This window comes from Vulpes vulpes, unplaced genomic scaffold (assembly GCF_048418805.1).
Source record: "Vulpes vulpes isolate BD-2025 unplaced genomic scaffold, VulVul3 u000000644, whole genome shotgun sequence".
NCBI classification, from domain to species: Eukaryota; Metazoa; Chordata; class Mammalia; order Carnivora; family Canidae; genus Vulpes; species Vulpes vulpes.
In genome coordinates, this window is record NW_027325787.1 from 848369 (window position 1) to 867400 (window position 19032).

The 19032-nt window shown below is 41.8% G+C and overlaps 1 protein-coding gene across 2 annotated transcripts in view; it reads right to left on the reverse strand.

Moving 5' to 3' along the window:
• The window catches only part of NRDE2 (NRDE-2, necessary for RNA interference, domain containing), a 46690-nt gene extending 29036 nt beyond the window's left edge, over positions 1-17654 (reverse strand). Inside the window, exons 1-3 of one of the 2 annotated variants that reach the window (XM_025982600.2) lie at positions 17417-17654; positions 2624-2732; positions 1310-1540 (exon numbers count right to left, since the gene is read on the reverse strand). In XM_025982600.2, the coding sequence (XP_025838385.2) occupies positions 1310-1540; positions 2624-2732; positions 17417-17480 (404 nt within the window). In that variant the 5' untranslated portion in view covers positions 17481-17654. Of the gene's footprint in view, positions 1-1309; positions 1541-2623; positions 2733-5735; positions 5882-17416 lie in introns of those variants that run through there. The other variant, XM_072745572.1, reaches the window with a different exon arrangement.
• Between the last annotated feature and the right edge of the window lie 1378 nt (positions 17655-19032).

The window sequence follows — 19032 nt, forward strand, 5'->3', positions numbered from 1 at the left end:
AGAAGCAAAAATATCAGAAATTTATTCATTCACTTGCACAACAAGAGTACCGAGGGCCTACTACACATCAGGCCCCGTGCCAGCTGCTGAGAGGGTACCAAGCAAGATACTGTGAGTCCTGCCTACAGAAACTCAAATTCAGAACCTTTTTGCTGGACTCCTTTATTTTCCCCTCCTAGAGAAAGTATGGGTTACAGATACAGCACCTGAGACAAAAATCAATCTGATGCTCTGGGCCACACAGGCCTGCAATACTCTCCATGGATCTAGTGGCAGAAAGATCCAGGAGGACTGCAGGGTCTGCCTGTCTGATGGGAACTCCATAGGCCACACTCCAGACTCGCTGCAACAGAGCCCTCACTGACACCAGCAGGACCTCTAAGCACACAATAAAAGCAAGTAACACCGAAGAGTCAAAAAAAATCTTAATAATACTAAATTTTGGGGGCACCTGGGTGGCTCAGTAGTTAAGCATCTGCCTTGGGCTCAGGTCGTGGTCCTGGGGTCCTGGGATCGAGTCCTGCATCGGGCTCCCCACAGGGAACCTGCTTCTCCCTCTGCCTATGTCTCTGCCTCTCTGTGTCTCTCATGAATAAATAAATAAAATAGAAAAGAAAGAAAAGAAAAGAAAAGAAAAGAAAAGAAAAGAAAAGAAAAGAAAAGAAAAGAAAAGAAAAGAAAAAAGAAGGGAAAGAAAAGGAAAGGAAGAAAAGAAAAGAAAAGAAAAGAAAAGAAAAGAAAAGAAAAGAAAAGAAAAGAAAGAAAAGAAAAGAAAAGAAAAGAGAAAAGAAAAGAAAAGAAAAAAGAAAATAACGAGAGCAATGATGATATTATGCACTACATACCCTTAACCCAAAAGTGCGTGTCCGCCTGTAGGGCTGAGTGAGCAATCTAAAGGAAGAGGAGGACTACAGAAGAGAAAGAAGACATTCTTCTTACTCTGACCCTTACTGATGGGACCGTTAACTATGTAGTAAACTGGCCCATGTTCCCACCATGTGGCACATGAGCCATCTTTCAAAATCCCAAAGACTTTTTGCCTGAATCACATTTTGACACAATCATTACTGTGTCTAACATTTCTCAAATAAAATCACGGCCCTAATGTTTTTTAACAAAAGTCTTCTTTCTTTCTTCATTTTTTTTTTTTTTTAATGTTGCCCTAATGGTAGAGCTCTATTTGGGCTTTTTCGGGACTCCATTTGACTGAGTGGCTAAACAGTCATTCCAATGTCTAATTTGTGGCAACAATTGAGGGAAAAAATTCAAAATGTGAAAAGTCACAGGTATGTGAGAATAGAAAACCTACCTTGGTTTCTCTGATTCCTTTTTACTATCTCCAATGCTTCTGGAATTTTTGTCCTTATCAGGCTCACTATCTGGCTCAGATCCACTGCTACTGGTCTGCCCATGTTTTCTCTTGATTTTCTTGTGGTGATGCTTCCTCTTCTTCTTTTTCTCTTTCTTCTTTTTTCTGCTTGTTTGTTTGGGCTTTTTGTTACTGTCACTTTCATCTGAGGGTTCTGATTTCAGAGGACTCCTGCTTGGGAAAATCACCCATTAGAATTTTTTCCAGAAGAGAATCAGGGAGAAGACTATGTAAATAAGCAGACAACTATGTAAAAAGGGAACTCCAGAAATGCCCAGAGGGGCTATTTGCCCATGTATCTATACAGTGCCTTCCTGGATCACAACTCCCCTTAATGATTTAAGAGCTGGACCTCCCCCCACCACCACCACCCACCCAGAAAAAAGAACTGGACCTAAAACAACAGTAGGTGAAGAAAGTCTAGGTTTTAACAGCTTCTTAACCTAGACTTTCACATCTGTCTATTTTTAAATGAAAATAATCTGCCAGTTATTTTACCAAATAAAGTATTCACTGAAGCAATGTTATCAAGGATTTATTTTCACTCCTCCATATTAAGGCAGCATGTCCTTAATGCCAAAAATTTTAAAAAGGTTTAATTCTGGTCCAGATTTTTAAAGGTTATAATAAGCCCTTCTGCATCACTGACATAACCCTCTCTCAGGCATCAGCTGGTGTCAATTTCCAAAGGCTTCTCGTACTTTCAGAGTACTGACTTCTTGGGGCTCATCACCTTAATGAGACCACCTATATTTTCTAGAGGGCTCACGTCTCAATTTGATGCTCTACCACAATTTTTTTCAAAGCTCGATACAGATCTCTGTGCACCATTCTGCTTTCCCCAAAGTTTTCATGAGATTTCATCCAATGTTTTATCACACCAGCTTCTTCTATTTTTCCAAAAATGGTAAAAAAAACACAACTGAGGAAACACTGGACTACAGTATTCTGAAGGTTACTAATAAGGTCACATTACACAACCATCACAATGGTGCATGCCATTTCCCTCGTGGCCTCATTATGGCATTGACTGTGTCCTGCACTTGCCACCACAATGCAAACGGAGGAAAAGAGGAATAATCCGTGACTGAAGTAAAAAGAAAACAGTCAAAGGGCACCTCGTTAGTTCAAGCAAAAAGATTGGTAATTCGCTCTTCTATCACAGGGTTTTTTCTAATCTAAGGAGCATTATTCAAACCAAGTTATAGACAGTACATGGACAAAAACAAAAAATCCATCTTTCCAAAAAACTACCTGGTCAGTGGGGACCCTTCAGAAACCAGGGCAGTGACCTCTTCAGGTTGTTGGCTCAGAGAGGTTATGGCTCCAACACAAAAGCTCGGGTTGCTCAGCCAGTCTAATTCTGCACAAACAAAAGTGGGGAAAAAAGATCAATGAAATTAGCTCCACGTGATTTCTAAAGCAGGAAATCCATCTTACCAGCTGACATCCTAATTCACAGCCAATGTCAGCCAGACGGTCTGCAGAAGCCACAGGGAATCCATGAAATTTTTATTTCACAGGGCATGGGGCTTTAACACACACTAAAATACTTAAGATTGAAATCCTCTTGTGCTATCAGGCTGCAGCTTAAGCAAAAGCCATGCAACAAGTGTGGCTTAAAAAGCAACAAGGCTTTATGGATTCCATCCACACTCTACGGAGCAAGAATGTTTCCAAAGCACTAGGACTTAATGACCTCAAATCTGATGCAGACAATTCCGAAAAGCTCAAAAATCAAATCATGCACAAAAGCCTGACATGCTTAATGCTGTTACAGGAGATTAAGGTATTTTTCTTCAAAAAATATTCTGTCCCCAGTAACTTAACATAAGCCTTTCCTTACTACTCCTCTTTGAAAACAAAAACATGGGTGTCAACTTTGCTAATGCTAACATTATAAAATATTATATTAATGATGATTATCTCTGGGTGGTGAGTTGAATGTCCCTAATTTTTCCTTTCTGCTTATCCACTAATTTCTAACTCCTCTGGAATGGATTCTTTCCAAGTCACTTAATTTCTAACCCTTCAGGAGTCTTAACTGAAAGAAAGGAAAAAATCAAGGGATGGTGGTAGCAAGGGGGCCCCAGGAAGGGTTTGGATTTTGTCCTGTTCTGTTCTAGGATGAGGCCAGAGCACTGGTGCGTGACATGGATGAAGTTAGGAGACAAAAGGGTAAGTGCACTTGACAGTCATACTGGGACATAATCTAGATATTGTAAGGTTCATCTATTTAAAATGTATGTATGTATGTATAAATAAATAATAAAATAAAATAAAACAAAATGTGCAAGCAATGGCTCTTAGTATATTTAGAATTGTGCAGGGCACCTGACTGGCTCAGTTGGTGGAGCATGTGACTCTTGATCTCAGAGTCATGAGTTCAAGCCCCATCTTGGACACAGAATTTACTTCAAAACAAAACAAAGCAAAAAAAATCAGAATTGTGCAACTATCACTATGAAGTAATTTGAGCATTTCCATCATCCCAAAAAGAAACCTCATACCTATTAGCAGTTACCATCACTCATCTCCAGCTCTCCCACCCCCAGGCAACCACTAATCTGTCTCTACAGATTTTCGAGTTTGGAACATTGACTATAAATGAGATCCTATGGGGCGCCTAAGTGACTCAGTTGGTTGAGCATCTGCCTTGAGCTCAGGTCATCATCCCGGGGTCCTGGGACAGAGCCCCGTATTAGACTCCCTGCTCAGCAGGGAGCCTGCTTGTCCCTCTCCCTCTGCCCCTTCTCTATCAAATAAATAAAGCAAATCTTTTAAAAATAAATAAATAATAAATAAATGAGATCACACAATATGCAGTCTTTTGTAACTGGCTTCTTCTACTTGGCATAATGTTTTCAAGGTTCATCCATGCTGTAGAATGTATCCATGCTCCATTACTTTTTACTGCCAAATAATATTCCATTTTATGGATAGACCACATTTTATCCATTTATTGGCTGATGGTCACTTGGGTATCATTTTGGTTATAATGAACAATACTGCCATGAACACTCATGTACAAGTTTTTATACGAACATATGTTTTCATTTCTCTCGGCTAGACATCCAGGAGAAACACTGGGTCATGTGGTAACTCATGTTGAGCATTTTAAGGAAATACCAGACTGTTTTCCAAACTGGCTGCACCACTTTACATTCCCAGGAACAGTGTGTAAGGATTCTGATTTCTCCAAATCCTTGGCAACTTGTCTCTGTGTTTTAGATTTTACAGTCATCCTAGTATGTGTGATGTCTCTTCTCATTGCACATTTGGTTTTCATTTCCCTGGTGAACAATGATGCAATGCATCATTTCATGTGTTTATTGGCCACTCAAATTGGAAGAATAGTCAAATCTTTTGCCCTTTTTTAAAATGAGTTCTCTTTTTAGTATTGGGCTGGAACAGTGTTTTATATGTTGTCTTCTAGTCCCTGATGATTATTGCATCTCAGTGAGGAGGAGATACTAGAATATATGTCATCCATGATGACACGTATACTTTGTTTTACTCACTGTTGTATCTGTGGCCCCATGAGCAATGTCTAGCATACATCAGGAGGACTTTAATAAATATTTGTGGCAAAGAGCAAAGGGAAGGAAAGTCCTAAAGAGGAATGTTACATTAAGAGGGAGAAGTGTCTGGTGGGCTCAACTGGTTGAGTATCCGACTCTTCATTTCTGCTCAGGTCATAATCTCAGGGTCATAGGATCAAGCCCTGATTGGGGCTCCCCAATCAGCAGGGAGTCTGCTTGAGGTTCTCTCTCCCTCTGCCCACCCCCTGCTCGGGCACACATGCTCACTCTCTAAATAAATAAATAAATAAATAAAACCTTTTAAAGGGGGGAGGGAGAGATTCTAACCCATTAAGTGCCTACTGTAGGCCAAACACCAGGTAAAGCCCTTTATATCCTTACTCCTGTTAAGCATCATACAAAACTGAACCATAACAACCCTCTCTGGGAGGTACTATGATCTCCACCACATAAAAGAGGAGACTAAGGCTCAGAGGAACTAAGTCACTTGTAAGGCCACACCCGGTGAGTGCTAAGCAACTGTTGGGGCAATCTTTCTTCTATTGTCTCCTTTTCCTTCTGAGGTTGGTTCTCTTCCCTTGGGTTGAATTCGTGGCAAGAGGTTATGTGAAAATGGTTCCTGTTGCTCCCTGAAATCATGACTATTTCCACAATAATTGGATTTTCTCATAAACAAAGGAGAGAAAAAAATGGAAAAACAATATGTATGGAAAGATGCTCTCAATTTCAAGAGATTTCTCCATAAATATTCTAGGTAGTGAAGACAGCTTGGAGGCGATGTAAAACAACAAAAAACAGCTGTTAAAACAACAAAAAGGGGGCACCTGGGTGGCAGAGTGGTTGAGCATCTGCCTTGGGCTCAGGGCGTGATCCTGGGGTCCTGGGATCGAGTCCCCCATCAGGCTCCCCGCAGGGAATCTGCTTCTCCCTCTGCCTGTGTCTCTGCCTCTCTCTGTCTCTCATGAATAAAGAAAATCTTTAAAAAAAAAAAAAGGCATAAAGTGTGCAACTCTCCAGAGTCCTCCAGAAAGTAAAAGAAAAAGGGCTTTTAAGGGAGCAATTAAGGCTTTGCCATGTGAGACCACTGTGGGAAAAGAGTAGTGTATACAGAACTAAAACTCCTGGGGTTCTAGCCCAAATCAGCACTGACCACCTCTGTGAACTTCATCTCAATCAAATGACCTTTTGTCAGAACAAAGGGTATTTCCACCTGAGAAGAAGTTACAGCGGCTGCTTTTTTTTTTTTTCCTGGTAGCACAAGAGCAGTGAACGTGGAACATTAGAAGTAATCATTATTGGATGTTAGTCATGTCAGAATTTTGGAAGTTCTAGTCTAGAGAAAACACTGTTCAAACAAAATCAGAGAAGTCTGGCAATCAGAACAGCCAAAGTAGTGATGTTCCTGGGGGCCAAAGGGAGGGGGTGGCTCTGAGAAGGCTCCCTGGAGCTCGGCTAGGGTACCACTGCCTCATTTACAGATCAACAGCGGGAGGCCAAAAGAAGTTCAGTCACATGGACACGGTACACACCTGCACCCCGATCGGTGCTCCCCACCACACCATGGTGCTACTCTTCACTCCTTCAACTAAGGAGCTGGTTTTCCAGAAGTGTCTCTGCAACATGGAGCTATTGTGGCAATTCTCACATTATAAACTCATTATCTGCATGGCACTCTTCCTACTTTATTCCAAGGCAAAGGTCAACAACTCAAATCCTTACCAGGACCAGATTAGTAATGATTACTAGGAAGTGAGAATGAAAAAAAGAAAAAGACAAAAATATTTTACCAGCCAAACAAATACAGTAAATTAGTTTACAATTCTCGCATCCACGTTTCCAGCTCACCTACCCTCCTCCTATGCCTTTCTTTCTAAACTAAATGCAACATAAAGGCAGAGGTCACGACTACTCACTCCTATATTCCTAGTACAGTGCCCTGGCACAAAACTGAAATCAATAAATATTTGCTGAATAAATACAATGAATGAGGATCTGAGCCATATCTTCGTATCTTTTACTCCTAGCATCTAATTTACTGAACTAAAGGAACCTGACACCATCAAAAGCATGCTATTTATCTAGGTATAAAGTACAACTATTTTGATTCTTCCAGTCTTTCCTGTAAATGGAAATTTAATCATTAAAGAGTAAAATATGGAATACCTAGTACATGCCCAGGCAGGTCCCCACACTGGGGATACAGTGTGAGTAAGGCAGGCCAGGTCTCTGTTCATATGGTATTTATACTTAATCACAAGCCTAACTGTTCACGTAATACATGTAGATTGTTAAATTCTGGTTACATAGAATCCTCAGAGGAACTCAGAGGAAGTTATCTGAGATTAAGAGATACTTTGTTAATCAGATTGCAACGGTTTTTTTTTTTTTTTTTTTCATTTACTTACATCCTCATACAATTTACAAGTTCCTTTGAGAGAAGTCAAATATGTATTTAGATCACTGTGTCATTACCAAGCAGGATGTAACAACGTATTTCAAAGAGGACGAGCAGGATACAACATGCCTAGGGTTCAAACAAAGAAGCTGACCAATCTTTTGTCCTCGTAGGTTGGTAAATTAGGTTGAATCGGCCTGGAAATCAGCACTCTGCTACACACACACACACACACACACACACTCAATAGGAAAGGAAAGGTACAAGAACCAAGCAGAAAACCACTTTAGAACTACTGCCTAACAAAAACCAGGCAGGTATCTGGAAGAACCACAGCAAGTGTTATTTTACAGAAAATTATATAATGAATCATCCCTAGCTTGACATGCTCTTTAATAATAAGTTTATTATATACTGCTGTTTCTCCATTGCTAGTCAAACGGCTTTAATTCCATTCCATTAGACAGAGGGATGGAGAAACTGCCATGAATAAGTTTAAAAAAATTTTTTTAATCACAGTTGGATAAAATATCCAAGTTCCCCTCTTCCCTATTCGATTATAACAAAGAAAGCACTGATTACTGGGTTTCAGTGAGCTCCACTGAGCACCACCTGCCAGGAATAACTCAAAAGACATTTCTAAGTTTGAGTGCAATCAGTAAGCATATACATTAAGGAAGGAGATTGTTCCTTTAATATAAGTGAGCCTAGCTCTTCATTTTGATCAAAGTCCTTATTTCCTGACCGGGAAACTGAGCGTGCAAACACTTGTACAGAAAGCACTAGCAGGGCAGCCTGGGTAGCTCAGCAGTTTAAGCACAGCCTTCGCCTGACCCTGGAGACCCATGATCGAGTCTCGCGTCAGGCTCCCTGCATGGAGCCTGCTTCTCCCTCTCTCTCTCTCTCTCTCTCTCTGTCTCTCATGAATAAATAAAATCTTAAAAAGAAAAAGAAAGGGAATCCCTGGGTGGCTCAGTGGTTTAGCGCCTGCCTTTGGCCCAGGGAGTGATCCTGGAGTCCTGGGATCGAGTCCCACGTCGGGCTCCTTGCATGGAGCCTGCTTCTCCCTCTGCCTGTGTCTCTGCCTCTCTCTCTCTCTCTGTCTTTCATGAATAAATAAATAAAATCTTAAAAAAAAAAAAAAAGAAAAAGAAAAAGAAAGCACTAGCAAACATGGCTAAAAAGTGCTTTTCAGATGGTGATCACAGAGTATCTAGCCAAAGTCAGCACTTAGACGGAGTTAACCTACAATTTGAAGAGAACCCAGGATCCCAAGTTTTTTTTTTTTTTTTTTAAAGACTTTATATATTCATGAAACAGAGAAAGAGAGGCAGAGACCTAGGCAGAGGGAGAAGCAGGCTCCCTGCAGGGAGGCCGACACGGGACTTGATCCCAGGAGCTGGGATCACGACCTGAGCCCAAAGGCAGACGCTCAACTACTGAGCCATGCAGGTGTGCCAAAAGTGATGTTTAAACAACCCAAACCCCAACACTCTAATATCACACAGTATGATTTATAACACAAGTTTCTGAGCCAGAAGGGTGTTCAAATACTGCTTTATTGTTTCTTGGTTGTGCAACTTGTAACAAAATACTTAACTTCTGAGTCTTTCTTTTCTTTCACTCAGCGTGTTTTATTTTTACTGAAAGCCAGGCACTAGTCTAGGAGCTGGGAACACACAACAAACACGACAAACCGAAGCTGACCCTTAGGGCACTGACACACTGGCAGTCACTTACAGGCAACATGAAAGGCCTCAAGATGGAGAAAACACACAGAGGGTGCAATGAGAGCACATTATCCAAACTAGGTGTGGGTGGGAGGAAGCTGCCTGGGAGAGCATCTTGGTTAAAACCCAAAGGATGAGGAGTGAGGCTGATGGGCTCCTAGGGAGAGTCTAAGTCAGAAGACATGGTTGGTATGAAGATCTGATCGTGGGAAAGCAGGACTCTGGGAAACAGCATGAAACAGCATGAAGCTGTGCTGTCTGGATCACAGGGAGGGACAGCAAGTGAGGGCAGGATGAAGCTGGAGAGGTCAGGGGGCCTTAAAAACATGTCAGAGTTTGGACTTACCCTATGGGCAATAGACAGACACTTGAGAGCTCTACACAAGGTGACAATGTCAGATCTAGGATTCCAAAGATCGGCAGCAAAGAGCAGTATTCAAGAGCACAAGTGTTGACACTAGATCGCCTGAGTTCAGCTCCTGCTTCTGTGGCCCACCAGCCATGTGAGCAGACAAGTTACTTACTGGCTCTGTGACTGCATTCCCTCCTCCTGAGAAATGCAGAATAACAGTACCGACTTCATAGGGTTATGATTCAGTGAGTCAGTATTTGTAAAGCATTTACACCAGTGAATGGTACATGGTATTTTTAAATAAATACACTTTTTTAAAAAGATGTTATTTATTTGTAAAGATTTTACAGAGAGAGAAAACAAGCATGGAAAAAATAAAAGAAAAAAGAAAAAAAGAAAACAAGCATGGGCAGGAGGAGCAGCAGAGGGAGAAGCAGACACTCTGCACAGCAGAGAGCCCAACTCAGGACTCAGTTCCAGAACCCTGGGATCATGACCTGACCCGAAGGCAGACACTTAACCGACTGAGCATCCCCGGCGCACAATACACTTTAACATGCTCCTGACATGGGCAGCCCCGGTGGTGCAGTGGTTTAGCGCCGCCTGCAGCCCGAGGTGTGATCCTGGAGACCCGGGATCGAGTCCCACGTCGGGCTTCCTGCATGGAGCCTGCTTCTCCCTCTGCCTGTGCCTCTGCCTCTCTCTCATGAATAAGTAAATAAATAAAATCCTGAACATTTTCCCAAAGACATCCAGATGGCTAACAGACACGTGAAAAGATGCTCAACCCCACTCACCCATTGGGGAAATGCAAATCAAAACCACAATGAGATACTGTCTCATGCCTGTCAGAATGGCTAAAATCAAAAAGACAAGAAATAAGTGTTGGCTACTATGTGGAGGAAAAAAAATTAAAAAACAAAACCCTGTACGCTGTTGGTGGGAATGCAAACTGGTACAGCCAGTGTGGATGTTCCTCAAAAAGTTAAAAATATATATGCCATATGATCCAGCAATTCCACTTCTGGGTATTTATCCTAAGAAATTAAAATACTAATGTATGGGGATCCCTGGGTGGCGCAGTGGTTTGGCGCTTGCCTTTGGCCCAGGGCGCGATCCTGGAGACCCGGGATCGAATCCCACATCAGGCTCCCGGTGCCTGGAGCCTGTTTCTCCCTCTGCCTATGTCTCTGCCTCTCTCTCTGTCTCTCTGTGACTATCATAAATAAATAAAAATAAAAAAATAAAATAAATAAATACTAATGTATGAAAAGATATACACACCTCTATATTCATTGCAGCATTATTTACAATAACCAAGATAGGAAAGCACTTAAATATCCATCAATAGATGAATGGATAAAGGTGTAGTGTGTGGGGCATCTGGGTGGCTCAATTGGTTAAGCATCTACCTTTGGCTCACTTTATGATCCCAGGGTCCTGGGATGGGAGCCCCATGTCAGGCTCCCTGCTTGGTGGGGAGCCTGCCTGCTTCTCCCTCTCCCCTCTGCTCATTCTCTCTCTCGCTATCTCTCTCAAATGAAAAGGTAAAATTTTTATTTTTTTTAAAGATTTTATTTATTTATTCATGAGAGACACAGGCAGAGGGAGAAGCAGGCTCCAGGCAGGGAGCCCGATGCAGGACTCGATCCCGGGTCTCCAGGACCACACCCCGAGCTGAAGGTGGCGCTAAACCGCTGAGCCACCGGGGCTGCCCAAAAGGTAAAATTTTTAAAAAGAAAAAGATGTAGCATGTGCATCAGTGCATACACACACTCTAGGGAATATTACTAAGCCATAAAAAATGAGATCTTGCCAATTGCAACAATATGGATGAACCTAGAAGATATTACACTAAGTAAGTCAGAGAAAGACATACCACAATTTCACTTATATGTGGAATCTAAAAAACAAATGAACAAACAAAACAGAATCAGACCTATAGATATAGAAAACCTGATGGTTGCCAGAGGGCAAGGGGTCGGGGATGGGCAGATTAGATGGAAGGGATTAAGAGGTACAAACTAGCAGAGGTGGGAAAAGAGTTGTCTGGAAGGATGAGATGAAGAATTGAATGAGGGGTCGTGACAGGAGGAGAAGCAGTCAAAGTACATGTCTAAGTTTTGGCTTGGGGAATGATGGTGTCATGTTCTATATGTGGTCCCAGGAAGAAGAGCATGGTCTGGAGAAAAAAATGATGAGTTTAGTTTCTCTCCCAAATATGGATAATACACCTGCTTCATATGTTGTTATGAGGATTAAATGAACTGATATACCACCTTCCTCCACAACTCTGTACAAATATTTGACTCCTGACAACAATGTAAAACATTACAAAATCCTAATAAATAATCTGATAGTAGGGGATCCCTGGGTGGCTCAGCGGTTTAGCGCCTGGCCCAGGGCACGATCCTGGAGTCCCTGGATCGAGTCCCACGTCGGGCTCCCAGCATGAAGCCCTTCTCCCTCCTCCTGTGTCTCTGCCTCTCTCTCTCTCTCTCTCTCATGAACAAATAAATAAATAAATCTTTAAAAAATAATAATAATCTGATAGTATAAGAAGGAAAGCTTGAGAGAACTGGAGGGACCAGACACTGGAGACTCTCTGCTGCTCCTAACACAATGGAGGCACTACATATCTGTTCAAAGAATGAATGTTACTAAATCTCCACACACACCCCCAAACCTCTTACTGAATAAGATGGCTGTTTAAATCCTGTCCTAATGCTTAACAGTACCTCCAGAGTGAAGAGTGGTGGAGCTGCTGTCACCTCTTTGGTTATTGCCTCTCTATTCTGTCCAGCAGTTTAGTTTTTCTTTTTTAATTGAAACTGCACTACTATTATTGATCTTACGTTTTCATATCATTTTACAGTGTAAAGCAAAAAGTACAAAAAATAGGCAAGGACGTGAACAGACATCTTTCCAAAAAAGACATCCAGTTGACCAAGAGACACATGAAATGATGATCAACATCACTCATCATCAGGGAAATGTGTATCAAAACCACAATGGATTATCACCTTATTCCTGTCAGAATGGCTAAAATAAAAAAAGGCAGGAAATAAAAAGTGTTGGCGAGAATATGTAGAAAAAGGAACATTTTGCACTGCTGGTAGGAATGTAAATTGGTACAACCACTATGGGAAACAGTATGGAGATTCCATATGATCCAATAATTCCTCTACTGGGTATTTATTCAAAGAAACTGAAAAGATATAAACACTTCTATGTTTCCCACAGCAGTGTTTACAATAGCCAAGATACGGAAGCAGCCCAAGTGCCCATAAATAGATGAGTCAGTAAAGAAGATGTGATATATACATAAAAATAGAAATAATATGGAATATTATCCAGGCATAAAGAAGGATGAAATCTTGCTATTGGTGACGACATAAATGGACCTAAAAGGGTATTATGCTAAGTGAAGTCAGAGAAACAAAAATACCACGTGATTTCACTTATATGTAGAATCTACAAGACAACTAAACAAAAAGCAGCTCGCTCATAAATATGGAGAACTGATGGTTGCCGGGGGATGAGCAAAATAAGTGAAGGGGAGTGGGAGATGCCTGTGAATAAGGAATAAATCACAGGAATAAAAAGCACAGCACAGGGAATATAGTCGATGATATTCTAACAGTGTTGCAGTAAGCACAGCATGAGGTATAAAGTTGCTGAATCGCTACGTTGTACACCTGAAACTAATGAAACATCATGATGTGTCAACAACAAAATACAGTGCCTCTATTAATAACAGCAGAAGAAAGGGAACAGTCTAAATGTTCTTAATAGGGAATACCCTGTGACATCCCAAGATAGAGTTCTGTGTATCAGTCAAAAGAAATGAGAAAGATCTCATGTTATACTATAAAGTGTTCTCTGGAATTTTAGCTAAAATGCAAAACAAGTGGGGCGCCTGGGTGGCTCAGTCGGTTGAAAATCTGACTCTTCATTTTAGGTCAGTTTGTGATCTCAGGGTCATGACATTGAGTCCCAGTGGGCTCTGCACCCAGCGGGGAGTCTGCTTCAGAATTCTCTCTCTCTCTCTCTCTTTCTCCTCTCTCTCGCTCGCTCTCCCTCTACCCACCCCTCGCTAGAGCTCTCTCTAAAATAAATAAATAAGTCTTCAAAAAAATAAGATAAAATGTAGAACAGTGTGTATTTAAGAAAAGGAAGGAAATGTAGCTACCTACTCATATTAAGGGAGAGAAAATGGAAGGATATCAGTGACTAATTAAAATTCTAACCCACATAGTACAGAAAGTGACAGAGATGAATATACCTGGTTTACATTTTCAACCTTAAGATCATGTAAATGTTTCACAATGCTAAAAACCTAATCAATTCAAAAAGAAGAAAAAAGCAATCCCTAAAAATTAAAAATATACATTACTTTAACTATATGTCAAACTGGTGACAAAACCACACAGAAATTATTTTAAAACACAATCAACTGACCACACATCTGCTGCAGGATATGTCCTAAGGACAAAAGAAACCACAAAGAAATATAAACTATATTTAGTATTAATCATGTTGCTACTGTTATTTTGAACATATACATAATTGTGTTGGTGGCATTAGGAACTAAGATTTTAAGTTTTTTTTTAATTTTTATTTTTTAAAAGATTTTATCTTATTGAGAGAGAGAGAGTGCACGCACGAGCAAGGGGAGGGGCAGAGGGAGAAGCAGACTGAACCACCCAGGTGCCCCAAGATTTTATTTTGAAGTAACACCCACACCCAACATGGGACTTGAATTCACAACTCCAAGATCAAGAGTCCACACTCCACCCACCAAACCAGCCAGATACCCCAAGAACTAAGATTTTCAGCATAAGAGGAAAGAAATATAAATGTTAACTATAAATTGGTATATAAATTACAAATTATATTACAAAAAGAAATTAAGTAAAAATCTCACAATATTAAATTTGACCTGGAAATATCAAGGTGAATTTATGATGTATTTTTCTCTTCCTGGTTTTGACCACTCAAAATGTCTACAAATAATGACAACCCAATGCAATTAGTACTCCTGACACCAACCTGTGGTTTTAACCTTCCCATACCATTTTCCGCTAAAAGAAATCATGGTTTTTAGAGAAACAGGCAATTCCAGGCCATAATGGAACATGTAAGTGATGAGCTCTGGGCATCTTTTAGGCCAGAAAGCAAGGAAGCAATTAAGACATCTGGGTCATGTCAAAAAGACACACATCGAACTTAATTAGACTCCCATTAGCCACAGATGGGATGATTTGAGCATTAGAAAAATAATATCTACAATGGATCAAAATCCAAGCGTTAAAAATTCAACAGTTCATAATGAAGAGGGAGACCTCTAAAAGTCGCAGAGAGCCCAACTCATTTTCTGAAAACTGACAAAGGGAACAAATTAACCATTCATCCTGTCTTTCCCGCCTGCATTCTATTTTCGGGTATCCCAATAGTGTTGACAGAAAGTTTACAGAATAATTGATGCTAACATAGGAGGAAAACTAAAGTTAGAAAATAACCATTTGCAACCCCAACAAAATAATGCATCTAAGCAACAATCATAAATGGCTGCAGAAATCATTAGGTAAAAGACTGATGGGCAGTGTCATCACAGATGAGTCCAGTTGTCCCTGAAATCACTGATCAATCTTAACATTACCAAAAGAAGAAAAGCTAGACAGCACATCCTCCCAAACTGAGTAAATAGCAAACACCCAATGAGGTATTTTCAATTAAAATTTACCTGAATCTAATTAACTCTCTAGATCTAATTGCCAGTTCACAGGAAATACTGGGATAGAGAAGGATGCTGAATGACACCAAGGAGGATTTGGTAGGAAACGTCAACAGGACAAGTGACCCAGTTTCCTCAACAAATAAATCACCAGGGAAAATGAAAGGGAAGGAGAAACTGTTTCATATTAAAAAGAGACCTAAGAGATGCATTCAAAAATACAACGTTGTATCTTTCTTGGGATCCTGACTTGAAGCTGCACTAAAAGGCCATTTTTGAGACAACTTGGGAAATTTGAACATTGACGGGAAATTAGATGATATTAAAGAATCAGAGTTAATTTGAGTGATAACGTCTAAATTTGTAAAAATACAGTGCTTCCTAAAAACCTCTTTTACAAACATTATCCTGATATTGAATACCCAGAAAGTGTCTGATAAATATTGGTGAAGATCAATGACAAGGACGACACTCTCCTGTAAACTTTCCATTTCACCCTCCCAAAGAAGAGATAAACCTTTGGCCTGTTAAGTCACTACCCGCCCCTCACTACTGGTCCCAACCATATTTCCCAAGGCTCCTCATTAGGCCTCTATATTTCCACACAAACTGGACTGTTTGCAATTTTCTGCACAGGTCACATGATTTCCTTCCTGCATGTCTTTAAAGGCCCTGGAATGCCCTTCCATTATCTCCATCCGTCCAGATCCCACGGTCTTGAAGACCCATCGCCAAAGTCACCTACTAAATAAAGCCTTCTTGAACTTCCCATCAGAAGTCAGTATTCCTGTAGTTCACCTGTGATACCTATAACATCTTACCTTCTCTGTCACTTTTTAAAAAATACCTATTGATGTAAGGAAGACATCAGGGTTCCAAGCTGAGGGCCAAGAAAGACTTCTTGAGACGTGCCTGGTGCAAAAAGGAGGCTTTTATTAAAGCACGGGGACAGGGGATCCCTGGGTGGCTCGGTGGTTTAGCACCTGCCTTCAGCCCAGGGCATGATCCTAGAGTCCCCGGATCAAGTCCTGTGTCAGGCTCCTGGGATGGAGCCTGCTTCTCCCTCTGCCTGTGTCTCTGCCCCCACCCCCCCCATGTCTATCATGAATAAACAAATAATATTAAAAAAAAAAAAAGGCACGGGGACAGGTCCTGTGGACAGGAAGAGCTGCACTGGGGTCATGAGGAGTGGCCCATTCTGTACTTTCAAGATGGGAAGGGATTGGGAAGAGCATTAAGTCTCTAAGAAACATCGGAAGCAAAGTCTCCAGGACCTTTCGCCCTTAGCAAAGTATTAACAACCCAGGCAGTTGAGTCCCTAGAGGATTGTCGCCTTGCCTGTTTCAAGGACTTGTCAACCAGCTGTAGGGAGTAAGGAAATGTAATAATATTTCTTCTGCCTGTTTCCCATATCGCCTATTATTGGTCTGTATACTCAGCAGACATTTCTTGCACACCTACAATATTCTGGACCTGAGCTCTGGGCGAAGTATGCTGCAGTCTGGAGACACTGTCCCCGACCACATGCAGGGTACAACCTAGTCAAGGATAACCAAAAATTACACTAATTTACATAGGAAGTTACTCAAAATGATGAAGAGCATTACCAAAAAAAAAAAAAAAAAAAAAAACGGTGTAGGAACCATAAGAGGATATAAAAGAGGAGTCAGACACAATTGGGCTCGGCCACATTATGTGTAGGATTTAGGATTAATGACCTTAAATTACAATCCCCCGTCTCAGGTTGTAATAACTGCAGATGTCCTGGGGCCAGAACGTGGAACGTGATTCCCCTCAATGACCGGTTCTGATTCCCAGCACCTGTGCCCCCCACCCCCGACCCGCAGAGAAACCGCGCGTGGTCAGGCTGCGGATGCTAATCCCCAGCTCCAGTTCTGCCAAAAGCTAGGAACCCACCGGACAGTTCAGAATTCAGTAAAACGGGGAAAAACGCCAGGAGGGATGCAGTGGGAACACCTAGCCTTTTGCACCAGGACCCTCCCCGGAATGTGAATGTCTGTTTCTCAGGGGGACGTGACGGAGGCCCCGGGCGAGGAGGGGGTCCGACCGCACGACCCCTGCCAGGGCTCTTCTTCCTCCGACCAGCGCTCAGCAACTCCAACCTCACGCCGGGACCAGCCCAGGCGCCCTTCCCAGAAGGCTTTGCAGCGCCGCGGAGAACTCTGGGACACAGATGGATAAACAAACCCCAAGCAAGGGCCGAGACCTGGGACCGAGAAACTCCGCTGTAAGCCCGCCGAGTGCCTTCTTCATCCCTTTTGCCTGCTTACCTTTCCTCGCGCTGCCGCCATCCGGAGCCCCACTAATGCCAGCAAAGGCCGGGAACAGCGCCATGGCCACAGGCCGCGCTGCCGTCCCCTCTACAGAAATGGCGCCGGGGAGCGGACGCCGGTAGTGAGGCCTTAGCTCTCGCGGTGCACTCTGGGAAGTGTGGTTTGTGTGTGTGTGTGTTTTTTTTAACCCCGGAGCTCCCTCGGGCTAGACCCGGAACTGGGCGTGGCTAGGGGCGGGGCGAGGGGCGGGACGAATTGTGGGGGCGGGGCGAGGGGCGGGGCGAGGGGCGGGGCGGAACCACTAACGTATAATTGATACCCGAAGGTTGAGAACCGGGAAAATGCAGAGAGCCCGAGGCAGGGTTGTTCCGCGCGGAACCAACCCGGAGCTGGGATCCTAGTTCGACCCCTGGACGCGTCACACTGTCACTAACTGGGTCAGAGTAATCGAACTCTGGCAGCTTCAGTTTCCTCTCCTGCAAAATGTTCGTAAAGATTAAATGAGCATCGTAAGGAAGCTGCTTGGTTGTCATTGTGCCGGGACCAAGGGAAACACCTGGTAACAATTAGCTGTTATGTGAGTTGTGACTGCAGGTCCAACTCAAAACCGTGTGAGATATCCCAACTTCAGTTTACCATTTAAAATATCTAAGCGGGGCGGGGGGTGGGGGGGGCGCCTGGGTGGCTGAGGTCGTGACCCCAGGGTCCTGGGATCGAGTCCCGCATCGGGATCCCCGCAGGGAGCCTGCTTCTCCTGTCTCTGCCTCTCTCTGTGTGTCTCTCATGAATAAATAAATACAATCTTTAAATAAATAAATAAATAAATAATAAATAAATAAATAAATAAAATCTTAAAAAAAACAATAAAAATAAAACTCTTAAATAAAATAGATATTAATTAAATAAATTAGATATTAGATAAAATATCTAAGCAATACAAAAGAATGGAAGGTCTAATCAAGTTCAAAAGTCTTTGCTAGTTAGAAAACATATTTACGCACCCATGAGGTATTCTTGACAAAAAAAAAAAAAGCATCTGAATCTAATCAAGCCTGCTACTAGAAATATAAGGGATGAAGAAAACTTAGAGAGTTCATACCACCTAAAAGTTCATACCACTCAGCCAAATCCAGAGTGTGGGAAATTACAGAAAACAACCCAGTTTCTTCAAAAAAAAATCAATGGCTTTAAGGGCATAGAAGATGGCAATAGACTTAAACACCTTTAGAGACGTATCAACCAGACAAATATACGGCCTTGTTATGATTCTGATTGGACATTGTAAAAACATCTCTTTTAGACAGTTGGAGAAATAAGAGGTGGACAGAGTGTAGTAGATTACATCAATTCTTGTTAATTTGGTTCAATGAGATAATGGCACTGTTACTTTTTGAAGTTCTTATAGTGGTGCCTGGCTGGCTCAGTCAGTAGAGCATGCAACTCTTGATCTTGGGGGTGTAAGTTCAAGCCTCACATTGGGCTTGGAGCATACGTTTAAAAATATTAAGGTTTTTATATATTAGAGATACACACTCTAGTATTTGCAGGTGAAAATAGATAAATGAAAATATATTTCTTTGGATCCCTGGGAGTTCAAAGATCTCTAGAGTTAA